Source organism: Anarhichas minor, unplaced genomic scaffold (genome assembly GCF_050575085.1).
Source record: "Anarhichas minor isolate MPS153535 unplaced genomic scaffold, ASM5057508v1 ptg000010l, whole genome shotgun sequence".
NCBI lineage: Eukaryota > Metazoa > Chordata > Actinopteri > Perciformes > Anarhichadidae > Anarhichas > Anarhichas minor.
The window spans coordinates 270,258-281,335 of NW_027466456.1; the positions used below are offsets into that span (position 1 = coordinate 270,258).

The 11,078-nt window shown below is 44.2% G+C and overlaps 1 protein-coding gene across 4 annotated transcripts in view; it reads right to left on the reverse strand.

Moving 5' to 3' along the window:
- palld (palladin, cytoskeletal associated protein) overlaps positions 1 to 10,757 on the reverse strand; it is a 40,383-nt gene extending 29,626 nt beyond the window's left edge. For 3 of the 4 annotated variants that reach the window (XM_076087307.1, XM_076087309.1, XM_076087308.1), the window contains exons 1-2: positions 10,321 to 10,601; positions 7,878 to 7,913 (exon numbers count right to left, since the gene is read on the reverse strand). In XM_076087307.1, coding sequence (XP_075943422.1) covers positions 7,878 to 7,913; positions 10,321 to 10,574 — 290 coding nt within the window. In that variant the 5' untranslated portion in view covers positions 10,575 to 10,601. Of the gene's footprint in view, positions 1 to 7,877; positions 7,914 to 10,320 lie in introns of all 4 variants that reach the window. The other variant, XM_076087310.1, reaches the window with a different exon arrangement.
- Positions 10,758 to 11,078: the final 321 nt, after the last annotated feature.

Genomic DNA, 11,078 nt, shown 5'->3' on the forward strand with positions numbered 1-11,078 from the left:
GCTGCTCTGCCAGGTGTGAGGAGCATATATAGAGGCTGAGCAGCCAGACAGAGACTCTCTCTCTCTCTCTCTCTCTCTCTCTCTCTCTCGCTGTGCATGAGTCAGTCTGTCTGCAAGCTCCTCCTCTTCACAATAAAAGCTGCCCGGCCTGCCTGAGACCAGTCCCTGTTTTCAGAATAAAAGCTCTTCTAAACCGAGGAACTTCCCTTTTTGGGAGTCAGGAACCCCAAAATAACGACAGCTTTCACAGAGTCACAGATAAAGAAAAACATCCATAAAGAAACAGCAGACTGCCTGTAACAAATAGCTTTTCACTCGTCCTTTTGTGTCCACTTTCATATTGTTTGCTGACTGGCTGAACAGTGGAGAGACGGGATGATCGAGGAGAGAGTTTAAGAAATGAATCGTCTGAACAATTCCCTCAGTTTCAGGTATGAGATGTGTCCATTGTGAGGGAACATTTGAAACGACGCCCTTTCTGGAAATAAAATCCACATTCTGCAGAAAACATCATCCACAGAGCACAGCGACTGTATCGACACGCCGAGCAGCATCATAGTTTGATGTAATCGCGTTGGACCTTTGGAACAACATGAGTAATGAGGACAAAGTCTGTGTGCAAACACTCCCGTCACAACCACACAGATCTGGATTCATTCACCGAAATGTTCACGAGTACTCTGTTTCTCAATCAAAGAATTTTCTTCATTTTTTGCGAGATGAAGCAAAAACCTTTTTTTGAGAATAAGTCATTTCTATTTTTGGTGCACGACGCCTCTATTTTTAGAGCCGCTGTGTGTTTTCCAGACTTGCTGATGAGTCACAGCGTGTTGATTGGGAGTGGGAGGTCTGGGATCTGGTCCGGGATCTGGTCCAGAAGGGGGGGGGGGGGGGGGGGGGGGGGGGGGTCGCTGTGTGTAGTTGAGATATGGGATTTTTTTTTAACACTCACAATAAGGTGATCGTGGTGAAGTTCTGATCACAGTGAATATTATCACATGAGTGACTTTATCGCTATATTTAACTATATTTGTTCTATCACTAGTCAAAATATCTCAATATGAGACACAAACAGCTGACGAATAACATGTCAGTGAGATAGAGGGACTTTGTCCTGTCGACCAAAATGCTACTTTTGAGCATTTACAATCTGATTATGACACACGAGACTTCCTAATACTCGTGAAATACAGCTCCAGTTTTACCAGCTAATTTCAAGATCTCTTTAAAGACTTTATCTTTAAAGTCCAAAATATTACAATTTATTTCAAGACATCTTACCAATTTATTTCTCACTTGTTCCATTGGCAGATTTGTTTACTTATTAGAAGCAACTCATCTTTAAGTGGCCTGCATGTGTTCCGCTGTATTTTAATGATTATCGGCACCATTTAAGATGTGGGTACTTGTTGTTTTGTTTTTATTGTCATCATCATTGTTGTTTCTTTATTGTTTTTTTCCTGTTTGTTTTTCTTTTGTTTTTATAAAATGTTCTGACTTGTCATTGTTTGTTCCCTTTTGTTATTCTTATTACATACTTGTTTTTACATTGTGATGTGGTGTTTTTGTACGTGTAGCGTCTACCTCGCTATAACTAACGGCTAAATAAATAAATATCAACAATCGCATTTATTTTGGACCGGATAACCGTGACGTGAGTTTTCCACATCGTCCCGTGCCCTTTGTATACTTGTATAAGTGTGCTTGTTATTATTGGGAAGAGGAGGGTCCCCCCCCCCCAGAGGTGGAGTCATTCCCTGATGCGCTGACTCATCGATTCATCAGAGTGAATCTGCTCCGCGCTCAGTCGCCTCTCGGTGACAGCGGTGTCAGGAGATTAGTGCGTGTACGTTGTTACACCCACTAATTAGTGGAAGTGGTGTGTTGGTCTGACTGTGTCTAAAGAGAGATCAAGTCTTTACCACACACACACACACACACACACACACACACCGTCAGCCGGGGTCAGGATTTAATCAGAGGTTGATTGACCTCATCCGGAAACAATGTGATCCTCTGAGCGTGTGTGTGTGTGTGTGTGTGTGTGTGTGTGCTTGTGTGGTAATGTGTAGTGTGTCTCAGTGTTTAACATACCAGCGTGTTCTTTCCTGGGAAACGCACAGTGTGCTTTCTATGAGGGGATCATTGAGGCCTGTTAGTTTCCATGCTGTCAACTCACAAGCGCACACACACACACACACACAGGTCTCTTTTCATCGCTCATTTTCCCCTCTGCTGTCCCCCCCTCTCTCTCTGTGTTATGGAGGTCAGCTCCGACAACTCTCTTCCTTATTTGGAACGTTTCTCCATTCCTCTCAGGTCACTGTAGCCCGACCGACCAATCCAGTGGTTAGCCGGTCTGGCGTCTCAGCCAATCCTGAGTCTCCCATGTCCTTTTAAGGACTGCCCATCTCTCACTCTGGAGGTTGATGTGAAGTTATCTGCTTTCCCTGCTCCCCTTGTGTCTCTCGGCTGACTTCACTTTTGCTATTTTTTTTTTTTTATTCTGTTGCACAATCTCATTCCTCCCTGATGATGACAACGAACTTTCTGTTTCTGCCCATTTTTTTTCCATTTGCTGGTAATCAGAAACCTCTGCATCCAGGTGAAAGGTATCCATTAGGGAACTGATCCACAGTCAGTGTTTAACTTCCATTTTTAATTAGACGTTTGATGACGATGAACCGCACGCACAGTTCTCAGTGTGCACCCGGCACCATATGTGGTTCTTTAACACGCATGTTTCCTGCTCGCCGTAAAAACCACAAGCAACACCTCGACAAGAAAGTGATTGTTACTACTTCATTAGAGAGTTCACGACTTGCACCTCGTAAACACAAACACACCGCTGAGAGGAAGCTCTGAGTCACGGTGCAGATATGTGACCGATGCTGGCTCTTTGCTCAGCAACGCAACACAGAGAGAATATAGATGCTGCTTTGAAATGAATATGAGGAAGACAATCCTGTGGTCTGATATTAAAAAACAACAACAAAGGGACAGACTGCAACAAGTCACCTGCTGTGTGTGTGTGTGTGTGTGTGTGTGTGTGTGTGTGTGTGTGTGTGTGTGGGGGGGGGGGGGGTGGCTGTGGGGGGGTGGCTGTTGGCAAAAAGTTGTTTGTTGTCTTCAGTTTGTATGTTGTAGCCCTTGACAACAGCCTCACCAGGGGTTAAAGAGGTTTGGAGCTATATTGCAGAAATCATTTAATCTCATGTCAGCGGACAGGGATTGAAAGGTATATAAGGTCAAAAAAAACATGCAATACCGGCCACGTTAAAGTGGATCAGACCATTCCTCATCGTTATCACTGCATGTAAGTGTGCAGAGCCTCGAAACACTAAGATTAGTGCAGTAAGTGGTTCTCCTAAGCTCCTGTGCGTTTGGGATTCATATCAACTTATATCGACTTTTGGTGGAATTGTATTATGATAGTATGATCAAATCATGTCATTATTTTACAGACTCCTGCTGTCCAGATTGATAACTCCAAAATTAGTAGTTAAAATAAGCATTTCTTAACAATATTGAACACAGATTGTGCCTTTAGTTTCAGCTCTTTTGTTTGATTGGTTGGTGTAGCTGTCAGTCAGTGACACCTGTGCTAATTGGTCATAGGTCAGGAAGAAGGCGGGAGAAAGACGAGATAGCTCCCAGTCGAGTAAATGGAGGAAAAATGGAGTCCGTAGGTTAAAACACCAACACACACTTCTCTCTATTTATTAAATCCCGGTTTATTAGCCTGAACGTTAGTGTTTGTATGTGTTTACACGAGCCCAGATTCTGTGAGTATCTGAAATAGCAGTTAGCCGCTAAGCTAGCGAGAGTAACGTTGCTAACGGCTCAGCTAACGTTAGAGGCTGCTAGCTAAGTGAGTCCATTGTATTGGTAGCATCGGCTAACAACAGTTTCTTTAAGTTAGCTTGTTTGACTGGTGGATACGTGAACCAGTCCGGTCTAAGCTGAGACCCGGTACTGGAGTCAAGGTCAGATGGACCTCCATGGGTGTCCGGGAAAGCTGTCAGGGTCTGTCGGCCTGTTCAGATGCTACGAGATCGGCCATTTCTGAACCGGAAGTGACTGTTGCTGAGCGTTCTGACGAGGATTTCAGCTTCCGGTTTCATCAAGACTGACGCCGAACTGTGAGTTTGACTTTGTATTATTAAGAAAATATGAGCCATTTGTTTTGTTTTGTTTCTCATTTCTTTATTTTATTTTTAATTTTTATACTGAACTATAAGTACTAGACACCCTGATCCACACTCCATACCAATTGGTGGCGGTAATGCACCGATTAATTGTTTGCCAACAGCCAATAAACCTCAAAAAAGAAGAAGAAGAAGAGTTTGACTTTATGTTTTTTTGTGTGCTGTGTTGATAATAAATATTCTGTCAGTTAAGCATTTATGCTGAGTTTGTTATCGAGAAATAGTAGAAAAAATAGAAACAGCATAAAACATGAATCATTCTGGACTGGAGTGTGGTGAGGAAAAGCTAAATTGAGGTGCTGACGTGTGCCTGTTTTTCATCATCTGTAATCTTACAACACGGAGTGAAAATGAACATACCGATGGAGATGCATAAGAATAATAAAAAAAAATCCACAGACATGTTTCGAGTAAGAGTTCAACTGACATAAAAAAAGCACTTTGTGGAATGAAGTCCGTGCAAGAGAACAATTTCGACTGTCAAAGTTGATTCCTGGTCTTACGAAATAGAGATTAGGCTGAATGGTTTGAGGATAATTGTTGCCTCTGCTACTTGTGCTCGGTGTGTGTGACGCCCACCCAGACATTAACCCACCCTATAATATAACGCTTTGCCCCTATTATCACGCTCGATATCACTGTGGTCACACCTACCGTTGCACTGGCTCGACACTTTTCTCCGTCTCCTCCTTTTGTGTCGTAGTCTTGTTTTTCACTCTCGGTGAGCTGGTTTCTAGCTCGCTATCGTGCCCTAACGTTTCATACATAGACTTTAATTACAACCTGGAGCTATATAAGCGACCTACCAACACAAGGAAAGCCTTACCTCAACAGCAAAGCTGCCATACAAATAAAAAACGTGAAAACACACAACCACATGCACCTCTTGTACTAGCAAGGATATGTCATTACACAACAAATGACTGTAGGCAACGCAGATCCGTGTGAAATGTCACACTTCGCAAACGTGCGCCTTTATCAATATAGGAAAGCTGATACTGGACACCAGCAGCACCGACACCTCATCCATCAAAACTCACACACACACACACACACACACACACAGATTCACAAGCTCCAGGTGTTATCAGTCTATCGTAATGTGGCTCTACAGACGGTCGTGTGTGAGCCGGTGAACCCTGAGGAGTCCTGAGCGGAGTTGTGTTGTAGAATCAGCAGTGACCTTTCTTTGAGATGTAAAGTCTCATCCAGCTGAATTATGGCCGGTCTCATAATGTACTCGTGTGTTTCAAAGCTGTACAGTAGCGGTGTAACGGACCAATCGGTTGGTTTGGTTTTAGTCTACGAAGTAGACACCCTGATCCGATCCGTGACTTTTGTGACCCCCCCCTACTATACTGTAGTCCTGAATCCTGCCAGATCTTTTTTTAGAACCCTTCTGCAGGAAACCCAGTTCATCTTCGAGACCATCTCACACGTTCAAACAGGCTTCAATCCCAAGATGACTCAGTTTCCATAAATAACAGACCTGAAAGCAAAGGGTAACTTTAGCACAATATGTCTGCGTTGTATATTTAATCCTCAGAGAGGGGCAATAAAAACACAGGCTCCACATGGTGTCACTAGTTAATTTCATCCTGCTTACAGTAGTCTGAAAATAACACATCCACGAATGTTGCCAACTATAGCAAGCAACCAACATTTTGTTGGAAAAAAAAGGTTGCATTCCAGAGCAACGTAAAATGAGACGGTGCTGCCAAATGGCAATCTATCTGTCCTCTACCATGTGGTAAAACTCAGCTTTCTCTCCAAACCCGGGGGTTTGGTTCGGATCCAACTGGCCAATCTGAGCCTCTCCCCTGAGAATTTCCTTTGATTCTTATCCTGACGTCTGACATCAACGCCGGGCATCAAACCCAAATACCTCCCGACCCGGCTCTCTCTCTCCTGCAGTCCGTCCTGTCTGCCAAGTCACACAAGGACTTCCTCCACCTCATCAGCTCAGTGTTATTGAAGCAAAACCCATCCCTCACACACGCTTCCAGTTTGTTATGCCTGTGATTTGTTCTAGATTTGTGAACAAGAACAATTCCCGACAATATATTTAATGCAGCGGTCCCTTTTTGTGCTGTGTAGCGGTGTAAAGGTTCATAAAACTCACGGTTCCGATCAGCACTAAATATGAAAGGGAGCAAGCATAGGTTTTAGAGATCCCTGATACTAATTATTGATCATTGATGATCCATATTAACAGATACAGATCCCTTTGTTGTGTGAGTACAGCAGCTGGTCTACAAGGATCCACAATATTATATATTTTTTGCCACCGTCCCAAAAATCATTTCAATGCTCTGAAGTCAGTAAACCATCAAAACTTCTAAATGTTATTCTTTTACTTTGTTATAGTAATTTATAGTGTTTTTTTCTTCATAAAAACACAATTCAAATGATAAGAAAATATAAGATTGTATTTCTATTGATTAAAATAAATCTTGTATGTATTATAAGATGTTTAGAGGTACTGTAAACAGCTCACAATTCATCTCTAATATCTATTTATGCTGTGAAAACACTCCTTTAAACAACTGGATTTATTAAAGTTTATCACCAAAACTATATTTTTCGATGATTACATGTGAACACATCCTTCCACTAGTGCTGTGGGAACCCAAACTTTTCTTTCTTTAATATTTCTTTGGGAGTAAAAGCTGATATGTACAGAAATCCAGAAAACTGTAGAACTAGTTCTCCAAGTGTTGAAGTCTCGACTCGATGCCTGAGGTGAACGGATCCGTACTGATCCACACTGCCTGAACGTAAAATCCAATAAAATAACGAGTCTATTTCAAAGTATTGTCTTATTCTAAAAATACACAACAAAGGGGTCATAGTTTACACTCAGTCTATCGAAGTTATAGCACGTCAACAAAGTGGTTTGTTACAAAGTCGTGTCTCTTATCAAACAGAACTCCTGTAAAATGCAATTAAAGCAACAAACTAGGAGCACTTTCAAAGGCTGCTGTTAATGTTTCATAGCAGCAGCACGTGGCTCACAGAGAAGGAGCGATATATACAGTGTGTGTATATATATATATATATATATATATATATATATATATATATCCGTACACAATGTGGCACACGACAAACAGGAAACGATGAACTCCACCATGAGCTCCGGGGTTTTTAGGTTGAGAGTGGTCAGTCTCTGTTCCTCTATGTAACCTGAGGAGACACTTCTGGCAGAAGCGTGACCTTTGGTTAATAGCAGGGCTGCTGGTTTTTACGGTGTAATTGTAGAATTTAAAGGGGAGAGGGATCGCGTGTGCGTTCTAATTGCTTCACAGTTGGAAGCTGATTGTTTTTTAGCAGCGTATTCAAGTCTGAGTTTATTTTCAATCTTTGTCGCATCTCTTTCTCAGTAACTGAGTAAAGAAATTGAGAATATCAGAATGTGGTACATTAATCTCTCTTGCCATGTGTAAGATTTTCTACAACAACAAACAGTCATAATTATTTTACAGTACGTCAATTGTAAACGATCAGCTGATTCCACTCGTCCAGCCGCGGCCTCTCATTTATTATCCCACAGTGCAATATTCTACATATTATATCCGGTACCCGACCATCATTTCTCCTGTTGTCTGTTTGCTTCAGCTACATGTGGTGCCACTCAAATCACATCCAGAGCATCACCAAAATATTTACCTGTAATGTTCTGCCTCCTCCTCTACACTCTCAGCTCTGGAAGCACAGAATTAACAAGTCACCACATTTACGTCGACAGATATGCAGCACTGTAGCATCCACGAGCAGGAATCAGATCCAGCACACATGCAGTGGAAATAGCCTGAGCAATGCAAGAACCAAGCTTTACTGCTCTGTAGCCAAACCCGAGTCTAAAAGCAGCTCAGCAACACCGCTAACCATCTGCTTTAGATGCAGCTCGCATTGTCCAACACGGTGACGGTAATATTAGAAACCTCTACATAGAATCTCTCTGCCTCAGTCAATACTGAGAGTGAAACTTCTACAACCATGCAAGCAGCGCAGTGGTGCTTTGAGCTAAATGCTAAAGTCAGCAATGCTAGCATGTGGTTGTTTAGCAGGTGTAATGTTTCCTATTTTAGTTTAGCAAGTTAGCATGCTAATATTTGCTAATTAGCAAGGCTAATCACGAAACCAAAGCATTGGATAACAAAGGTCTGGAGGAGAAAGTTTATATTCTCCATGAATGTCTGCAATCCATCCAAAAATATTAGAACATTACTGAAGTCATTAGGATTCATTCACAATCAACATTAAAGTTTGGTGCCGATCCATCTTGTAGAGATTATTTCACTGAATAAGTGAAAAGTTGACAGTAGAGGAAAAAGTTATTCAACTTCATCCTGAGGAGAACATGAATATCTGGAGCAACTTCAATATCAGTCCATCTAATACGTTATGAAATAATTCACCCTGAACCACAAACTTCATGGTGGCGCTAGTGAAAAAGTCCGGGGATTTATTCTCTGGAAATCATGAATATCTTTGCAAAATAATTTAATGATCGTCCATTAAATAGTTGAAGAGATATTTCCGTCATAGCCGTCTCTAGAGCCGTGTCGCATGTTTAACACAAAGAGAAGAGAAGAAAACAGAAATCTCGAGTGAAAGGAAATTATGTTTTCGGTTGTATTTGTCAGCGGCGTTACTGAAAGCTTGGAGGAAGCGTGAAGCATCGGCGAAGGAAGAACCAGCAACATTTTTAGAGCGGATGGTCCTCGGTGGAGGTCTGCGCTCTCCGAGTGAGGGATAAAGATGGTAGCCATGTGATCGCAACCTCTCTGGTCCAAGTCTGGTCGTGGACTGTCCGTCCCATCATTCTGTCTCTCTATTTCATTTCTTTCTTTATTGGTTTATTTGATAAGGGACGGTGCACATTAATAAAAACATTGCTGTAAATGCACCAGAGTTAGCCAAGAGGCTATTTAACATCTGTAGTCCCAGCGCAGAAGTTACACAGTTAACCTAAAAACAGAATATTTTATTCTGTTTACAGAATACATAGAATGATAATATAACTCTCTCTCTACTTATTTATTGTCTACTGTATCCTTTCCTGATAAAGATGCTGTAATGAAACATAAATGAAATAAAGTGAGATAAAAATCCATGCACGAGAGGCTTGTCCACGTCAAGACATCTGAAATAAACCAAACGGGACCGGTGAAAACAAAGCCGTTCAATTCTCCTCTAATAACTCGTGACATCCTACCTGATCCCCATAGAGCTCACACAAAGGTGCTTTGTCCATGCAGTCCGATGTTACACAGAAACAATACGAGCCATCCAGAACAAAGCCACGCAGATCTGTTTACAGCCACAGACAGAAAGCAGCCAACACGATGCCACATTGACACCGACGGAAAGAAAGCCAGGGGGAATGCTTTTGTTCTGAAAATCAGGGTTCGGGATTTCCCCCCTCATGTTAACTCTTTCACTGAGACACTATCATTTCCACCAGACCTCATACGGGCCTCCCAGCCTGTCTCCCTCCCAGCCTGTCTCCCTCCCAGCCTGTCTCCCTCCCAGCCTGTCTCCCTCCCAGCCTGTCTCCCTCCCAGCCTGTCTCCCTCCCAGCCTGTCTCCCTCCCAGCCTGTCTCTCTCCCAGCCTGTCTCCCTCCCAGCCTGTCTCCCTCCCAGCCTGTCTCTCTCCCAGCCTGTCTCCCTCCCAGCCTGTCTCCCTCCCAGCCTGTCTCCCTCCCAGCCTGTCTCCCTCCCAGCCTGTCTCCCTCCCAGCCTGTCTCCCTCCCAGCCTGTCTCCCTCCCAGCCTGTCTCCCTCCCAGCCTGTCTCTCTCCCAGCCTGTCTCCCTCCCAGCCTGTCTCCCTCCCAGCCTGTCTCCCTCCCAGCCTGTCTCTCTCCCAGCCTGTCTCCCTCCCAGCCTGTCTCTCTCCCAGCCTGTCTCTCTCCCAGCCTGTCTCTCTCCCAGCCTGTCTCTCTCCCAGCCTGTCTCCCTCCCAGCCTGTCTCTCTCCCAGCCTGTCTCTCTCCCAGCCTGTCTCTCTCCCAGCCTGTCTCCCTCCCAGCCTGTCTCTCTCCCAGCCTGTCTCTCTCCCAGCCTGTCTCCCTCCCAGCCTGGTGGCACAGACAGACAAGGTACTCACAGCTTTGGTTTAGGCTTGGTGGGCAGCGGAGGACCGTCCTTCCCTGGGGATGGACACAGCTCGCCTGGGGATGGAGGGGAGTCTGGTGGCCTTTGAGCTGTGACTGTGACATCTGTTGCAACGTCAGACTGTGGCAGAGGTGGTGGAGGTGGGGGTGTGGTCGCTTTAGGCGGACTCGGTGGTGATGCTGGATTTGGTGGTCGGCCGTTCTGCACAGACCCTCTTCCCTCATCCTCTTCTACCTCTGAGCACATCTGTACCGGAGACACACTGGGCCAGATCTCAAGCTCCTTGATGAGGAAAGCGCCGGGCGGAGGCAGCATCATCTTGGGTGGCAGCTCCAGGAGGCTGATCTCTGTGGGCGGGGGGGGGAGGAGGAGGAGGAGGGGGGAAGGCGGCCACATCCTCGAACCCGGAGCTATCAGCAGACATGCCATTACTGGATGAGTCCTCGGCTGCTGGGAGAAACAAACAAAGAAGAAAAGTGGAAAATGTTTGACTTTAATGTTTAGTTTTTTTTCCACATACCTCAGTAGATACAGATTACACTCACACACACACACACACACACAGTGTATCACAGCTGATCTGATCTAAAGTAGCAGCTGGGTCCAGTCAGGCTGATGCAATTCCTGTTTATTCAGCCTTTTCCTTTAGCTGAGCGGTGAGTCCTGCGCAGCACATGCACAGTTCTGTCTGTGATAACACACATGGACATATTTATGTCCCGCTGTCCTCGCAAAGAGCAGCTCATCAGA